Source organism: Danio rerio, chromosome 9, assembly GCF_052040795.2.
Source record: "Danio rerio strain M-AB ecotype USA chromosome 9, GRCz13ab, whole genome shotgun sequence".
Classification (NCBI taxonomy): domain Eukaryota; kingdom Metazoa; phylum Chordata; class Actinopteri; order Cypriniformes; family Danionidae; genus Danio; species Danio rerio.
In genome coordinates, this window is record NC_141029.1 from 10,686,726 (window position 1) to 10,706,283 (window position 19,558).

At 34.8% G+C, this 19,558-nt stretch overlaps 1 protein-coding gene across 3 annotated transcripts in view; it reads right to left on the bottom strand.

Annotated features, from left to right (window-relative positions):
• thsd7ba (thrombospondin, type I, domain containing 7Ba) overlaps window positions 1-19,558 on the bottom strand; it is a 435,675-nt gene that overhangs the window by 136,486 nt on the left and 279,631 nt on the right. For all 3 annotated transcript variants that reach the window (XR_015499198.1, XM_087267488.1, XM_087267487.1), the window contains one exon: window positions 7,343-7,571. Coding sequence is in view for 2 of the 3 variants with exons in the window: in XM_087267488.1 (XP_087123614.1) it covers window positions 7,343-7,571 (229 nt within the window). In the remaining variant the exon portion in view is untranslated. The remainder of the gene's footprint in view (window positions 1-7,342; window positions 7,572-19,558) is intronic.

The window sequence follows — 19,558 nt, forward strand, 5'->3', positions numbered from 1 at the left end:
TTAGAGTCAGCATCCTCTCGAAGTTACAGTCAAGCTGAAGCCAATAACCAGGCCAGTGAAATACACCAGCCCATAAACTCACTTTACGCCACGTCATTAATATAAAAGAAAGAAATGGATAAACGGCTGCATTATTTATGAGTCCCTTTTCCTAATGCACAACACAATATCTTCTACATGCTATGCAATAGAACATTTTATCTTACCCAAAGCGCCATTACGGCACTCTCACAGGAAACATTTATCAAGGAAAGACCTGAGGCAACATCAACTTCTCGCAAAGGAAACAGAAAAACAGTCACAGCCACACACAGCTCAAGACTGAGAATATTGGCAAACTCAATGTATAAGATATGATTTCAGCAAAAGTAAACCAGGCGCTCTTCTCTAGTGAAAAGGTCAGATGAATGCGAATAGCTCTTCAGAAACGCTTTCAGTGTTTAACTGTACATCTCATTCATGCTGTTTAAAAGTGTCAACAGATGCAGCAGGCGCCGCCAATATCTTTGAGTTTCAGCTTCTGTTGCTAAAGCGATGCTATTTGAATGGGAAACTATCAAAGTGGGTTTTCAAACGTGTGCGACTGTGTAGAAGTGATATGCAAAACTCACGCATTTGCTCAACAGCATGGTACGTTCAAAGACGCATCCCAGAGCAGAAGCGTCTAATTATATCTGCTTTCGTTTAATGCACTGATCAAACTAAATGTACAAATATTTGCAAAATTTAGCAGAGGGAATACTATATATAGTGTATACTGTACAGACCTGGGGGAGAAAACGATGGAAATGTTAAAGCTATAAAAATGGATGCTATAAAGAAAATAGGTCGGATTCAAGAATGCTGTAAAACTGAAAGTTTACAAACACACTCAAACACAACAATTCACTCTTGTTCTCTATTCTAATTGGCTGAGAGGTCTTTCCAGTCATGCAATATTAAACAGTATCATACAGTATATATCACTCCGCCTGAAGCAAATCTCAGAAGTGTCATGGTGGAGAGCCAAACTCGCTGATGTTTTACAAATACTACTGCTGTTGTGTCATGTTAGACTTTAAATATGTGGTTTATTTATACCGATAGCACCTTTTCAATGATTATTTTTTAAAGATGTTAGCTCCAGGCTGTTTATTTCTCACGTACTCTGCTGTGAGTAGCCATACCTTGAACACTTATTCTGAAATCTACCACTGGCTTTGATGCATGTTTCAAAGCTCGTTAAACATGATTTATAATTCATTTTAGGTAAATCTAATAGTAAACTTCTAGGTTCATCAATTACTTATTTGTTCTAAAGCAAGTAGATGTCAATACGTGCAAAGTTTTGTAATATAAATTAAATGCTATGTCAAAAAAGCTGACTTTCTTGTTTGGCTTAATTCTCTTAGCATTATTTATAATGGCTAACATTGTTAATGAAGCATTGCTGCTGGATGTCAATGTGGCGCAGTGGGTAGCACGATCGCCTCACAGCAAGAGCTCACTGGTTTGAACCTTGGCTGGGTCATCTGCCATTTCTTTGTTGAGTTTGCATGTTCTCTCCGTGTTCGTGTAGGTTTCCTCCGTATGCTCCGGTTTACCCAAAAGACATGCAGTACAGGTGAATTGGGTAAGCTAAAATTGTCTGTAGTGTATGCGTGTGAATCAGAGTGTATGGATGTTTCCCAGTGATGGGTTGCAGTTGAAAAGGGCATCCGCTGTGTAAAACATATGCTAGATAAGTTGGCGGTTTATTCCGCTGTGGCAACCTCAGATTAATAAAGGGACTAAGCCGAAAAGAAAATGAATAAATGAATTAATGCATTGCATCAACAAACATATATTTCATATAAATAATAGACACATATGAAAACACAATTCAGTATTTATAAAGGGTGACACAGTGGCTTAGTGGTTAGCACACTGCAAGAATGTCGCTGCTTCAAATACCGACTGGACCAGTTCCCCCACAGTCCAAGGACATGTGGCATAAGTGAATTGGATGAACTAAATTGGTCGTAGTGTATCAGTGTGTGTAAATGCGAGAGTGTATGGGTGTTTCCCAGTACTGGGTATTGACTAGAAGGGCATCCTCTGCTTAAAAAAAATATGCCAGATTAGTTGGCGGTTCATGTCGGCGTGGCGACCCCTGATAAACAAGGCATTAAGCCAAATAAATAGTATACTTAAATAGTCTGAGTTTGTGGGCATTGTTATGCCATTGGATGGTGGCAATAAATGCTTTATGAGCAATAAAATTAAGGTTATTAACAAGGGATTTACTATTAATATGCCAAAAAAAAAAAAAAAAAAAAAACTACATTGACCAGCATTTTCAATAAATCCCCATACAAGTTAAAAGGATGCTAAAATATTGCTTTCCTCAGTAAGCTCTCAAACATGTTTTGATTTAAGGTTGAAACTAATCTGGGGAATAAAAGTAGATGCAGGCAAGCAATAATGATAAAGAAAACAAAGAATAAAGAAATCATATTCACACAGCTACATAAACCTTTCCTTAATGCAATATTGTTGTATGGTAGATATATTTGTTCAGACAGTGTAGTCAAAAGGTTAAATTATCTTGGTTGCCATAGTACAACAATACTAAGAGTCATAAGATAGTAGTAAGCATGATTTATGAACAATACCAGCCCATGCCTACAATACATATGCTACAGTATATCAAAAACTATTTCCTTGTTTACTCATTCGTGTGTATGGAATACCATATGTGAGTATAATGAGAGAATGTCAACGCAAATATTGACACTACTTCATATGCGTGTGATACAGTATTACAGTCAGTGCATCCAGAATCCAGAAGGGAAAATAAAATTAAATATTTACAATATGTTCTGACTAAGATAAACCTATAATTTAAACGTGACACATGGCAGGCTTTTGAGATTGTTGGCTTTTTGCTTAAAAAGTGTTTTTCCAATTGAATGTAAAGAAAACATTTAAAATACAAATCTTTCTCCTGATGCACTTTAAGATTTAAGTTGATTTAAATTACAAAACATATCCGAACAATTCTTTTTCTACTTGTTTGAATCACGGTTGGCAACACAACATGGCGTCTTTTGGAATAACGTAACAGGTAAAAGGAGTCTTTAAAGCTATATCGTGCACATTAATGAAGTTGCATCTGATTCACAATACAGCGTGCTGATTAATCTTTCTCATGAATTCATGAACAGATGTGCTGAAAACTCAAGGATTTCATCGCTGTGACATTGCTTTTAAAAGAACGAATTTGCTCTAAACATCGCAAAAACAGCCACTTTTTAGTGAAATGTATGTGTCCTAATAGTGTTTTTAGCAATGAGGAACTGTCAACATCTCAAAAATTGTGTTTTGTTGTTTCATTACCCTTTAAATATGGTTTATCAAGGCGTGTTGCTTGTTCTGCACTGAGCCATAAATCTCCACTTTAGCAGCCCTTACATAGACCAATCTTTACATTTTATTAATAGAGTTTTACAGAGAGATGAGTTCTTGCATAATTTGTCTTATTATTTACAATATTATTACCCCAAAATAGGGATTTTATTTCTCCCTGGCTTTTGCAGAATTTGCTGAAATGTAAAGTGATTTTTATAATTTATTTTTAAAATCTTTTTTATTTTATATTTGTTATGTTTGCAAATCCGTGCATATTTATTAAAATAATGTCACATTTGTAAACTGAAATGTGCCATTTTACAAAAATTGTAATATAATATACAAAAACAAAAATTCTTGTTTAAATCAATCAACTGCACTAAAAAGACTTTTGCTGCTTGTTCAAACTACTTATTTAAAAATGACTTGAAACAACACAACTTTTAGATTGCTTTTTGGGACAAGTTTGTTGTTTTATTTATTTAATTAACTTAAATATGTAAAAATTATTAAGTTCACTAAATAGATTTTTGTTGGGACAACTTAAAGGAATTGTGTGGAACTTTTTACAGTGTGGGAAGCAGGGGCGGACTGGCCATCTGGCAGACCGGGCACTTTCCCGGTGGGCCGACGTACTTTTTGGGCCGGGCTAATAATCGTCTTATGATCTGATCGGCCCATAAAAGGCTTAGCAGCCTATCGTTTTTTTTTTCTGCCTTATTAATTGACGCTGCTGTGACCTGTGATTCTCTGAAAGTAGATGCTTTTTTTCCCGGACAGACAGACCGGGCCGGCCCATGTGACACTCTGCAGCCCATTGGCTCTTTTCGGTATTGACATTGGGCTGGCCCAATCACAAAGTCCTATTTTGGACCCTGTGTGAGCGTGCGTCGTCTGTGTGTATTTGTCAAAGAGAAGAAACGCAAGGGAGGCGCAGAGAAATCGCGGGAAATACACCGGCACTTCATTTAGCGGTTCTGAAAAGTTCTCCGGTCATTCTAGTACACGGCAAAAAACGCAAATCACATGAAAATTACGTGCAGCCAGTAAATCAGCGGGTGAGCATACACCCCAGGTGAGAGTATAGTGCATGTCAGACAGTTCATCTGCTGGATCTGATCACTATAGTTGTTAAACGTGATATTGAATTCATCTTGTTGTCTCTATCTAACTATTCTTATGTCTTTTGAATCACTTGTTCTCAGTTAACTGTTTTGGCTGAGTGCAAAGATAAGCTAATACATTAATTTATGTAACCACATACTCTGATTCTGCACATTGATTGCTTACCTTTATCGTTTAGATTTATTGTACGTTATACTGTTATAATGGCCATTATTGGTTATTAAAACTGATATACTGCAAAAGAGACAGGGTAAAGTTCATTTTTTTCAATGAAAATGAAAGGAGGCAGTTATATTTAAGCCCTGTTTTGTTATAAATATGCAGAGTGAAGATGACGCTCATATAAATATGCCGCTACACGAGGCTGTTTGGTGTCTGTTAATCATAATATCAAAATGAAATAAATTTGACTTATATTATGCTTTCATTGTTTAGATAGTGAAACAGCAAGCAGGATGAGGTGAAAGAGGTTAAAATGTAACACTGTTCCCTATGAAGATTTACCCATGCATTAGCAGGCAGTTTTTGTTATGTTTATTATTGAATATAGGCTGAGTGAATAGTGTATTGGATAAGCTAAATTGGCTGTAGTGTATGAGTGTGTGGGTGATTTCCAATATTGGGTTGTGGCTGGAAAGGCATCTGCTGCATAAAACATGCTGGAATAGTTGGCAGTTCATTCCACTGTGGCAACCCCTGATAAATAAGGGACTTATGCGAAGAAAAATAAATTAATGAATAGTGTATTTTTTAGAACTCAACAAATATCTTTATGGACAGTATACAGAAATTAAATTGAGATTAAAGTTTGTATTTATTTATTTATTTGGCTTTTGTGTTTTATAGAATGATTTGATAAAAATATTGGACGTGCATAGATAGATAGCATTTTGATTGAATTTAGTGGGCCGCTCTGGCCCAAAATGCCAGGGCCGATTTTTTGCCCCAGTCCAGCCCTGGTGGGAAGTATTATCATAACTTAAATGACCATGTCAAATAATGCCTGAAATGATAGGCTTTCTTTTCTTTTCTTTTTACAGTTCAATATACAAACTAATCTGGGGTGCGTTTCCCAAACAACCACATAACTCGGAGCTGAACTACCATAGTAAAAAGCATCATTTGGGAAAAAAATAAAATAAAATAAAAAAATAAAAAATGTAGTGATGAGTGTTAGTGTTTCCCAAAAGCGCAGTTGCTTTGTTGCAGATCCATCATTTGAACTACGTTAGTTATAACAAAAAAAAGGTTTATAATGACTCTCTAAACAGGATGGAGTTACAACTTCCTTACAGAAAAAAATAATATAATATTTGTGAAAATTGTATTGTTTTACATGCACATGCACAAAAATAAATAAATAAATAAATATATATATATATATATATATATATATATATATATATATATATATATATATATATATATATATATATATATATATATATAAATGATATCAGTTTTGGTAAAAACATGCACTCGTTTTCCAATTTAATTAAAATGCAGTATATGTAAATGACACATATAGGACCTATGGTTTCCTTTACAAATATTTTTGAAAATATTTTAAATCACTTAGCTAACACATATTCTAATATCATATATGAATCATATACATTATTATTGGTTTTAGGCATAATTTACAGTATGCTATTTATAAAAATATTATATTTATTTTTTTAAGTCTACCTACAGCACCTTACAACACCTTTAAACTACTGCAGAAATGAGCTAACCAACAGACCCATGCCATATACAGTACAAATACATTTCTTAATAAATAACCTACTATAAATGAACACCATTAATGTATGCTGTATATATGTATATATAGTTTAGTTAGTTAGTTTAGTTTAAACTTTATTGTCTGTTCTGCTTGACACAGAAAGGAAATCAGTTATTAGAAATGAGTCTTAAAACTATTATGTTTAGAAATGTGTTAAAAAAAACAAACAAAAAAAACAGAAATTGGGGAAAAAAATAAATAAGGGGGCTAATAATTCAGGGGGGGCTCATAATTCTGACTTCAACTGTATATAATAACATATAGTGTGTGTGTGTGTGTGTGTGTGTGTGTGTGTGTGTGTGTGTGTGTGTGTGTGTGTGTGTGTGTGTGTGTGTGTATGTGTGTGTGTGTGTGTGTGTGTGTGTGTGTGTGTGTGTGTGTGTGTGTTTTCATGAGCTTTAAAGATGTAACGTAAACGTAAATTCCTCTTTTAAATAATAGGTCACCTACAGCTTTCGACATGAGCCACGGCTGTGTTCAAAATGACATCAAAAATAGTTTGAAAGCAAATTATACCTAAAAGAGATGACTAATGTTTTATTTATTTATTTATTTTTATCATTCCAAGTTTAAATGTTAGAATGTTCTAAATGAATAGGATAACGGTGAAAACAACACAACCAGGAACTATGTTACTAACTACAGCTCCAGAGTAGTTGCAAGCATACAAGTTTGCAGTGCAGTTTGCGATTTGCGAAATGTCAAATCAAAGAACTATGTTTGTAATGACGGAAATTTCGACTTTAGTTGGCTAACGAAGGTTTTCGGAAACGCACCCCAGACGCACAAAAAAAGTCTGATTTTTATGTCTGTCTGAACAAACTCTTATTGTCATTATCTAACGGGTAAAGCAAGCATTCTTGATTTAACTTCAAATCAAATCAGTGAACACCAAAGACTAGAAGAACACAGCCTCTTACCTTCACGCTATGAGCAGTGGAGGGAAATCTTTGTGCTTTAATAATCTAACCTCAACAAAATGCAACTGAACACACTAACAGTGTGGTGTGTCGAAATGCACAAATCCACAGATTATAAATGTCATACATAAAAATAAGGTACCTTTTGGGAATAACCGGCCCAACGCCCATTTTCATGCAGGCCACTTTACGGATCTGCAGCCCGACTGCACAGGTGGCCGTTCCGTTCCAGTAGCCGCTGCCATTTACATTCATGGAGGAATCTTCAATGCAAGGCCCCCACGGCGAAGCTTCCCAGAAGAAGGTGATGCATGGATGATCATTACAAGTTCTCCACTCCTCCAGAGCAGTAGCAGCTGGACACGTCTTATCTGGGAATGGGAGAGATCATTAACTGCATTACAGATGGAAAAGCCTCTCTTAAGTTTGCTTTAATGCTCCATAAAATGTTAACGAGCTACAAGAGGCATGAGATGGAAATCTACCGAGGTTTGTGAAGGATGTAGATACAGTACAGTATATATGGAAAGGAAAACAGAGCATAAAAATGGTAATGAAGTAATGATAAATAAAACCAAACATAATAATAATAATAATTCATTCATTTTCTTTTCGGTTTAGTCTTTATTATCCAGGGGTCTTCACAGCAGAATGAACCGCCAACTTATCCAGCATATATTTTACTCAGCGGTTGCCCCTCCAGCCGCAACCCAAAACTGGGAAACACCCATACACTTCCACATACACCATGGCCAATGTAGTTTATTCAGTTCACCTACAGCATGTCTTTGGACTGTGGGGGAAGCCAGATCACCTGGAGGAAACCCACGCTGGGAGAAAACACTGGGAGAACATGCAAACTCCACATACAAATGCCAACAGACCCAGCTGGGCCTGATCAGTGATCTTCTCGCTGTGAGGCAATCGTACTACCATCTGCGCCACTGTGACACCTAATAATAATAATAATAATAATAATAATAATAATAATAATAATAATAATAATAATGACAACAACAACACAACAACAACAACAATAATAATATAAATAATAATAATATCAATAACAATATTATTATTATTAATAATAATAATAATAATAATAATAATAATAATAATAATAATAATAATAATAATAATAATAATAATAATTATTATTATTATTATTATTATTATTATTATTATTATTATTATTATTATTATTATAACAATTTGTTTCAATTCTTATTTTTTTTCTTAATGTTTCAATGGCCAAACAACATAAACAAAAAAAGATAAATGAACAAAATTAAAATAAAGCATGGAACAAAATACTTTTTAAATTATATTAAATTGTACTAAAACTTTTCCCAGAGATGGGTTGCGGCTAGAAGGGCATCTGCAGCATAAAAACATGTGCTGGATAAGTTGACGGTTCATTCCGTTGTGGCGATTCTGGATTAATAAAAGGACAAAGCCAAAAAGAAAATGAATGATTGAATGAATGAATGAATGAATGAATGAATGAATGAATGAATGAATGAATGAATGAATGAATGAATGAATGTACTAAAACAGATTAAATTAAATGAACTTGCTAACTGAAATATGCTTGAAGTACTAAAGATAAAAATGCATAAACGACCATTAGCAATTTTAAGATCTTTTAACTATAAAATATAGATTTAAAAATTATTTTATATATTTAAAAAGCTATTTTAAACTAAAAGTGCACTACAGAATGACTACAGAATAAAGACACAATCTAGAAAGGAACATTTAAAGAAAAATGTAATTGAATATTTTGAAAACTAAGTATTATCTGTAAATAAATAGCACTGAAACACAGACATACACGCATACACAATAATTGACTAATAATAATAATAATAATAATAATAATAATAATAATAAATATAGCTGCAAGCAGCAATTAACGGGGGTCAAGCAGTTTAGCAGGGTAAGGTCATATAGCAGTTATGACGCCTGTAAGTAGTTTATTTGACAATGAAATATATGATCAGAGGGTTAGAGTTTATAGATTGAGCTAACAAATGTTTGATCAAACACTCCAGAGAAGCAACTTCGATTTTTACATATTGACAAATTTTTAATGAACATTTCGAGTGACCGCTTTTATGTCAAAGTGACCAGTATAAGCAGCCCTAAGGTATAATGTGTAGATCGAGTCATGGCACCTTAGACAAAGACACGACATGTCAAATTTTAAGTTAATCAGATAAATGGTTACTCAGATACAGTGATTTTACAATGTATAGCGCCATCATGTGGCCATTGTCTACGAGTTTTATGCTATGACCTTAGACTGACCTCTTGCATATGTGTAACAAGTTTGGTGAAGATATTTCAATTCCTTCATGAGTTATGGCTATTTTAGCTCTTCTTAATAAAAATGACAAAAGAGCAGTGAATAAGCTATTAGTGATCTCCTACTGCCATCTAGTGGCCACAGTGTAATTTATTTATGTGATTACAGCCATTTAGGTGTGCATAAACATATCCCTTCTATAATTGAGCATGTTCTAACTGTATAAATTGAAAAATTTGTGTTTTATTAAAATAATTATAAATCTACAGAGTAAAAAGTGTGAAAAGCTTTAACTAAATTTGATCTTAAATGTATTAACTGTGTTCATGCCATGTCAGTTTGGGATTCAGAATGCAATATATAACATTACATTACATTCTTTGCTATAGAGCAGTAAAATAAACAATAAGTGGTCTGTTACTGCCATCTAGAAGGCACAGTTGTGATTTTCTTTACAAATGTTTTAAAACAAGGTGTTTAATCATAGAACCAGTTTTACCTATTAGAATTATTACACAGAGGTTAACTGGGACCAAATTAGATGTTTAATGCATAACAGTGTTTACATCAGGTCAAAATATGATTCAGAATGATCCTAAATGCAATTTCCCTGACTTTAAACTAAAAAATGTAAAAAAACAAAGGTATGCAAATGTTTTGAACAATACATAAGTGGTCTTGTTGTGACATCTAGTGGTTAGAAATGGTAGGTGACAGTTAAAAGTCTGTGTTATAGTGGCTAAAATGATACAATATTGAAAATGTGTTTTTGAGACCTTTAAACATCCAAGATGGACAAAAAAATAACTTATAAATCATTTCAGTGATAAGTGTGTAAATGAAGCACATTTACTGCATTTTTAAGCCATTTTAGCATGTTTTTAGAACCATTTCCATTATTATAGCGCCACCTATTGCCCAATCTCCACAAGATTTTGCATGTTTATTCACATTGATATGCCACATCTGCTCACCAATTTCTGTGATGTTTTGGGTTTTCCTTATTAGTTTACAGGCATGTAGGTTCGTGTAGACACGCCCCTTTTGTTAATGAGCCAGTTACAGCTATCTAAAATGGAAAGTTAAACTTTTTTTTGATAATTATTGATCTACTCAGTCCAGAGGTTCATACAACACTGGTTTCGTTGCGATTGAGTTAAAAACCAGGGACTAGTTCGCAAAAGTAGGTTTTGTTTATATTGATGGTTTTTTAATGAGCAGTTTGAGTAACAGCAGTGGTTTTAGTGTCAAACTGTTCAGTATGAGCAGACCTATCATATGATATGTAGATTAAGTGTTTTTTGTGAAATAGTATGTAAATGAAGCAAATTTACTTTATTTTTAAGCGATTTAGCATTATTTAAAGACTATTTTTGCTATTATAGCGCCACCTATGGTTTGATCTTCACAAAATTTTGCAAGTTTCATCTCGTTGATATGCCACATGTGCTCACCAATTTCTGTGATGTTTTAGGCTTTCCTTATTGGTTTACAGGCATGTAGGTTAGTGTGGACACGCCCCTTTTGTAAATTAGCCTGTTACAGCTAGCCAAAGTGAAAAGTTCAACTTTTTTTTGATAATTATTGATCTACACAGTCCAGAGATTCCAACAACACTGGTTTCGTTGCGATTGAGTGAAAAACCAGGGACTAGTTCGTAAAAGTAGGTTTTTCCTATATTGATGAATATTTAACGAACGGTGTAAGTGACAGCAGTGGTTTGAGTGTCAAACTGTTCGGTATGAGCAGACATATGATATGATATGTATTTTTTGTGGTTACGCAAAAGGTTGTGTGATACACAACCCATTACACACTAAAAATACTTAAAATCGCCCCCTAGTGGCCGATTTCTTTCAAAATTCTTACACACCTCTAGGACCGTGAGTCAAACATGCCCAGCGAGTTTCGTTTCGATCACTCATCGTTAACCTTGTTAAATGGCTGCTCAATTTTAATTTTCCAATGGCGGCCATGTTTTTTGAGATATGCCAATCTCCTTATAGTATGTTATGACAACTTGGTCAAAGACACTGCATGCCAAATTTCAAGCTGATCAGACTAATGGCTGTAAGGTTAGAGTAATTTTTATGTTTTTTTAGCTTTATAGCGCCACCATGCGGCCAAAGTCTGCGGGTTTTGCAGTGTCACCTCAAATTGAACTTATGCATGTGTGTATCAAGTTTGGTGATGATATCTCATTTCGTTCAAAAGTTATAGCTCCAATTAGCATTTAGCTTCAATTAGCATTGAACATTGTTGTGTACTGTTTCGCGTGAGAATAAAAATGTCCACTTTTTTTTGATAATTATTGATATTCAGTGTCTAGAGAACATTTGAGAGCTGGTTTGGTTTAGTTTGAGTGTAAAACCTAGGACTAGTTCGCAAAAGTAGGTTTCGGACAAATCGCGATGTAGCGGGAAAACGGTGCGTCGTAGAGCAAAAATTTCTGCTATACACTTTTGTTCAGGTTAACCCAAGGATTCAAAAAATGTAAAGTTTTTGAGTCTACGACAAACGGTGAACGTATAGCGGCCAAAAATGTCCAAAAAGTGTTTTTTTGGCGCCATAGCGCCACCTATGGTCTGATTTGGCTGATCTTTGGCCAGAACGTAGTGTACCGGGGTACTACCATCTGGCCAAGTTTCAGCTCTCTCGGCCTTACGGTTTGGTCTGGGCAATAGTGACTTCGGCAGAATAATAATAATAATAATAATAATAATAATAATAAATATAGCTGCAAGCAGCAATTAACGGGGGTCAAGCAGTTTAGCAGGGTAAGGTCATATAGCAGTTATGACGCCTGTAAGTAGTTAGAGTGTTAGAGTTTATAGATTGAGCTAACAAATGCTTGAATAAACACTCCAGAAAAGCAACTTCAGTTTTTACATATTGACAAATTTCTTAACAACATTTCGAGTGACCGCTTTTATGTCAAAGTGACCAGTATAAGGAGCCCTATGATATAATGTGTAGATCGAGTCATGGCACCTTAGACAAAGACACGACATGTCAAATTTCTAGTTAATCAGATAAATGGTTACTCAGATACAATGATTTTACAATGTATAGCACCTGCATGTGGCCAATGTCTATGAGTTTCGTGCTATGACCTTAGACTGACCTCTTGCATATGTGTAACAAGTTTGGTGAAGATATTTTAATTCATTCATGAGTTATGGCTATTTTAGCTCTTCTTAATAAAAATGACAAAAGAGCAGTGAATAAGCTATTAGTGATCTCCTACTGCCATCTAGTGGCCACGGTGTAATTTATTTATGTGATTACAGCCATTTAGGTGTGCATAAACATATCCCTTCTATAATTAAGCATGTTCTAACTATATAAAATGAAAATTTGTATTTTATTAAAATAATTAAAAATCTACAGAGTAAAAAGTGTGACAAGCTTTGACTAAATTTGATCTTAAATGCATGAACTGTGTTCAGGCCATGTCAATTTGGGATTCAGAATGCATTACGTTACATTATATTCTTTGCTACAGAGCAGTAAAATAAACAATAAGTGCTCTGTTACTGCCATCTAGTTGCCACAGTTGTGATTTTCTTTACACATGTTTTAAAACAAGGTGTTTAATTATAGAAGCAGTTTTACCAATTAGAATTATTATGAAGAGGTTAACTGGGACTAAATAAGATGTTTAATGCACAACAGAGTTTAAATCATGTCAAAATGTGATTCAGAATGATCCTAAATGCAATTTCCCTGACTTTAAACTCAAAAAACAAAGGTATGCAAATGTTATGAATAATAAATAATTGGCCTTTTGCTGAAATCTAGTGGTTCAATTTGGTAGGTGACCTTTAAAAGTCTGTTATAGTGGCTGAAATGATAAAATATTGAAAATATGTGTTTTGAGACCTCTAAAACATCCAAAAAGGACAAAAAAATTAACATGTAAATAATTTAAGTGACAAGCTTGTATCAAACTTGTAATAGTGTGTAAATTAAGCACATTTACTGCATTTTTAAGCCATTTTGGCATGTTTTTAGGACCATTTTTATTATTATAGCGCCACCTATTGCCCGATCTCCACAAAATTTTGCATGTTTATTCACATTGATATGGCACATGTGCTCATCAATTTCTGTGATGTTTTGGGTTTTCCTTATTGGTTCACAGGTATGTAGGTTCGTGTAGACACGCCCGCTTTGTAAATAAGCCTGTTACAGCTATCTAAAACGGAAAGTTCAACTTTTTTTTGATAATTATTGATCTGCTCAGTCCAGAGGTTCATACAACACTGGTTTCGTTGCGATTGAGTTAAAAACCAGGGACTAGTTCGCAAAAGTAGGTTTTGTTTATATTGATGTTTTTTTAATGAACGGTGTGAGTGACAGCAGTTGTTTTAGTGTCAAACTGTTTGGTATGAGCAGGCCTATCATATGATATGTAGATTAAGTGTATTTGTGAAATAGTGTTTAAATGAAGCACATTTACTTTATTTTTAAGCCATTTGGCATGTTTTTAAGACTATTTTTGCTATTATAGCGCCACCTATCGTTTGATCTTCACAAAATTTTGCAAGTTTCTTCTCATTGATATGCCACATATGCTTACCAATTTCTGTGATGTTTTGGGCTTTCCTTATTGGTTTACAGGCATGTAGGTTTGTGTGGACACGCCCTTTTTGTAAATGAGCCTGTTACAGCTAGCCAAAGTGAAAAGTTCAACATTTTTTTGATAATTATTGATCTACACAGTCCAGAGATTCTAACAACACTGGTTTCGTTGCGATTGAGTGAAAAACCAGGGACTAGTTCGCAAAAGTAGGTTTTTCATATGTTGATGAATATTTATTAAACTGTGTAAGTGACAGCAGTGGTTTTAGTGTCAAACTGTTCGGTATGAGCAGGCCTATCATATGATATGTATTTTGTGTGGTTGCGCAAAAGGTTGTGTAATACATAACCTATTACACAGTAAAAATATGTAATATCGCCCCCTAGTGGCCGATTTCTTTCAAAATTCTTACAGACCTCTAGGACCATGAGTTGAACATGCCCAGCGAGTTTCGTTCCGATCACTCATCGTTAACCCTGTTAAATGGCTGCTCAATTTTAATTGGCCAATGGCGGCCATGTTTTTTGAGGTATGCCAATGTCCTTATAGTATGTTATGACAACTTGGTCAAAGACACTGCATGCCAAATTTCAAGCTGATTGGACTAATGGCTGTAAGGTTAGAGCAATTTTTATGTTTTTTTAGCTTTATAGCGCCACCATGTGGTTAAAGTCTGCGAGTTTTGCACTGTGACCTCAAGTTGACGTTATACATATGTGTTACAAGTTTGGTGATGATATCTTATTCCATTCAAAAGTTATAGCTGCAATTAGCATTTAGCTTCAATTAGCATCGAACATTGTTGTGTACTGTTTCGCGCGAGAATAAAAATTTCAACTTTTTTTTGATAATTATTGATATTCAGTGTCCAGAGAACATTTGAGAGCTGGTTTGGTTCAGATTGAGTGAAAAACCTAGGACTAGTTCGTAAAAGTAGGTTTCGGACAAATGGCGATGTAGCGGGAAAACGGTGCGTCGTAGAGCAAAAAGTTTTGCTATACACTTTTGTTCGGCCTAACCCAAGGATTGAAAAAATGTAAAGTTTTTGAGTCTACGACAAACGGTGAACAAACAGCGGTCAAAAATGTCCTAAATATTGGTTTTTGGCGCCATAGCGCCACCTATGGTCTGATTTGGCTGATCTTTGGTGAGGATGTAGTGTACCGGAGTACTACAATCTGGCCAAGTTTCAGCTCTCTCGGACTTACGGTTTGGTCTGGGCAATAGTGACTTCGGCAGAATAATAATAATAAATATAGCTGCAAGCAGCAATTAACGGGGGTCAAGCAGTTTAGCAGGGTAAGGTTATATAGCAGTTATGACGCCTGTAAGTAGTTTATTTGACAATGAAATATACGATTAGAGTGTTAGAGTTTATAGATTGAGCTAACAAACGTTTGATTAAACACTCCAGAGAAGCAACTTCGATTTTTACATATTGACAAATTTCTTAAGAACATTTCGAGTGACTGCTTTTATGTCAAAGTGACCAGTATAAGCAGCCCTATGATATATTGTGTAGATCGAGTCATGGCACCTTAGACAAAGACACGACACGTCAAATTTTAAGTTAATCAGATAAATGGTTACTCAGATACAGTGATTTTACAATGTATAGCGCCATCATGTGGCCATTGTCTACGAGTTTTATGCTATGACCTTAGACTGACCTCTTGCATATGTGTAACAAGTTTGGTGAAGATATTTTAATTCCTTCATGAGTTATGGCTATTTTAGCTCTTCTTAATAAAAATGACAAAAGAGCAGTGAATAAGCTATTAGTGATCTCCTACTGCCATCTAGTGGCCACGGTGCAATTTATTTATGTGATTACAGCCATTTAGGTGTGCATAAACATATCCCCTCTATGATTGAGCATGTTCTAACTATATAAAATGAAAATTTGTATTTTATTAAAATAATTAAAAATCTACAGAGTAAAAAGTGTGACAAGCTTTGACTAAATTTGATCTTAAATGCATGAACTGTGTTCAGGCCATGTCAATTTGGGATTCAGAATGCATTACGTTACATTATATTCTTTGCTACAGAGCAGTAAAATAAACAATAAGTGGTCTGTTACTGCCATCTAGTTGCCACAGTTGTGATTTTCTTTACACATGTTTTAAAACAAGGTGTTTAATTATAGAAGCAGTTTTACCTATTAGAATTATTATGAAGAGGTTAACTGGGACCAAATAAGATGTTTAATGCATAACAGTGTTTACATCATGTCAAAATGTGATTCAGAATGATCCTAAATGCAATTTCCCTGACTTTAAACTCAAAAAACAAAGGTATGCAAATGTTATGAATAATAAATAATTGGCCTTTTGCTGAAATCTAGTGGTTCAATTTGGTAGGTGACCTTTAAAAGTCTGTTATAGTGGCTGAAATGATAAAATATTGAAAATATGTGTTTTGAGACCTCTAAAACATCCAAAAAGGACAAAAAATTAAACATGTAAATAATTTAAGTGACAAGCTTGTATCAAACTTGTAATAGTGTGTAAATTAAGCACATTTACTGCATTTTTAAGCCATTTTAGCATGTTTTTAGGACCATTTTTACTATTATAGCGCCACCTATTGCCCGATCTCCACAAAATTTTGCATGTTTATTCACATTGATATGGCACATGTGCTCATCAATTTCTGTGATGTTTTGGGCTTTCCTTATTGGTTCACAGGTATGTAGGTTCGTGTAGACACGCCCGCTTTGTAAATAAGCCTGTTACAGCTATCTAAAATGGAAAGTTCAACTTTTTTTTGATAATTATTGATCTGCTCAGTCCAGAGGTTCATACAACACTGGTTTCATTGCGATTGAGTTAAAAACCAGGGACTAGTTCGCAAAAGTAGGTTTTGTTTATATTGATGGTTTTTTAATGATCGGTGTGAGTGACAGCAGTGGGTTTAGTGTCAAACTGTTCAGTATGAGCAGACCTATCATTTGATATGTAGATTAAGTGTTTTTGTGAAATAGTGTTTAAATGAAGCACATTTACTTTATTTGTAAGCCATTTGGCATGTTTTTAAGACTATTTTTGCTATTATAGCGCCACCTATGGTTTGATCTTCACAAAACTTTGCAAGTTACTTTTCATTGATATGGCACATGTTCTCACCAATTTCTGTGATGTTATGAGTTTTCCTTATTGGTTTACAGGCATGTAGGTTCGTGTGGACACGCCCCTTTTGTAAATTAGCCTGTTACAGATAGCCAAAGTGAAAAGTTCAACTTTTTTTTGATAATTATTGATCTACACAGTCCAGAGATTCTAACAACACTCGTTTCGTTGCAATTGAGTGAAAAACCAGGGACTAGTTCGCAAAAGTAGGTTTTTCCTATATTGATGCATATTTAACGAACGGTGTGACTGACAGCAGTGGTTTTAGTGTCAAACTGTTCGGTATGAGCAGGCCTATCATATGATATGTATTTTGTGTGGTTGCGCAAAAGGTTGTGTGATACACAACCCATTACACCTTAAAATTGCGTAAAATCGCCCCCTAGAGGCTGATTTCTTTCAAAATTCTTACAGACCTCTAGGTCCATAAGTCGAACATACCCAGCGAGTTTCGTTCCGATCGCTGCTTGTTAACCTTGCTAAATGGCTGCACAAATTTAATTGGCTAATGGCGGCCATGTTTTTTGAGATGTGTCATTGTCCTTATAATATGTCATGGCAAACTGGTCAAAGACACTGCATGCCAAATTTCAAGCTGATCGGATTAACGGTTGTAAGGTTAGGGTCATTTTATGGTTTTTAAGCTTTATAGCGCCACCATGTGGCCAAAGTCCGCTGTTTTTGCACTGTCACCTCAAATTAAGCTTATACATGTGTGTACCAAGTTTGGTGATGATATCTCATTCCGTTCAAAAGTTATAGCTCCAATTAGCATTTAGCTTCAATTAGCATTGAACATTGTTGTGTACTGTTTCGAGTGAGAATAAAAATGTCAACTTTTTTTTGATAATTATTGATATTCAGTGTCCAGAGAACATTTGAGAGCTGGTTTGGTTTAGATTGAGTGAAAAACCTAGGACTAGTTCGTAAAAGTAGGTTTCGGATAAATCGCGATGTAGCGGGAAAACGGTGCGTCGTAGAGCAAAAATTTCTGCTATACACTTTTGTTCAGGTTAAGCCAAGGATTCAAAAAATGTAAAGTTTTTGAGTCTACGACAAACGGTGAACGAATAGCGGCCAAAAATGTCCAAAAAGTGTTTTTTTGGCGCCATAGCGCCACCTATGGTCTGATTTGGCTGATCTTTGGCCAGAACGTAGTGTACCGGGGTACTACCTTCTGGCCAAGTTTCAGCTCTCTCGGCCTTACGGTTTGGCCTGGGCAATAGTGACTTCGGCAGAATAATAATAATAATAATAATAATAAAAATCTTAACAAAAACAATAGGGTTTCAGCGCTTCGCGCTTGACCCCCTAATAATAAAAACTTTAACAAATACAATAGGGTTTCAGCGCTACGCGCTTGACCCCCTAATAATAAATATAGCTGCAAGCAGCAATTAACGGGGGTCAAGCAGTTTAGCAGGGTAAGGTCATATAGCAGTTAGGACGCCTGTAAGTAGGAAATATACGATTAGAGTGTTAAAGTTTATAGATTGAGCTAACAAATGTTTAATTAAACACTCCAGAGAAGCAACTTCGATTTTTACATATTGACAAATTTTTAATGAACATTTCGAGTGACCGCTTTTATGTCAAAGTGACTAGTATAAGCAGCCCTATGATATAATGTGTAGATCGAGTCATGGCACCTTAGACAAAGACACGACATGTCAAATTGTAAGTTAATCAGTTAAATGGTTACTCAGATACAGTGATTTTACAATGTATAGCGCCATCATGTGGCCATTGTCTACGAGTTTTATGCTATGGCCTTAGACTGACCTCTTGCATACGTGTAACAAGTTTGGTGAAGATATTTTAATTCCTTCATGAGTTATGGCTATTTTAGCTCTTCTTAATAAAAATGACAAAAGAGCAGTGAATAAGCTATTAGTGATCTCCTACTGCCATCTAGTGGCCACAGTGTAATTTATTTATGTGATTACAGCCATTTAGGTGTGCATAAACATATCCCTTCTATAATTGAGCATGTTCTAACTATATAAAAAGAAAATTTTGTATTTTATTAAAATAATTAAAAATCTACAGAGTAAAAAGTGTGAAAAGCTTTAACTAAATTTGATCTTAAATGAATTAACTGTGTTCATGCCATGTCAGTTTGGGATTCAGAATGCATTACATTACATTACATTCTTTGCTATAGAGCAGTAAAATAAACAATAAGTGGTCTGTTACTGCCATCTAGAAGCCACAGTTGTGATTTTCTTTACATATGTTTTAAAACAATGTGTTTAATCATAGAACCAGTTTTACCTATTAGAATTATTATGAAGAGGTTAACTGGGACCAAATTAGATGTTTAATGCATAACAG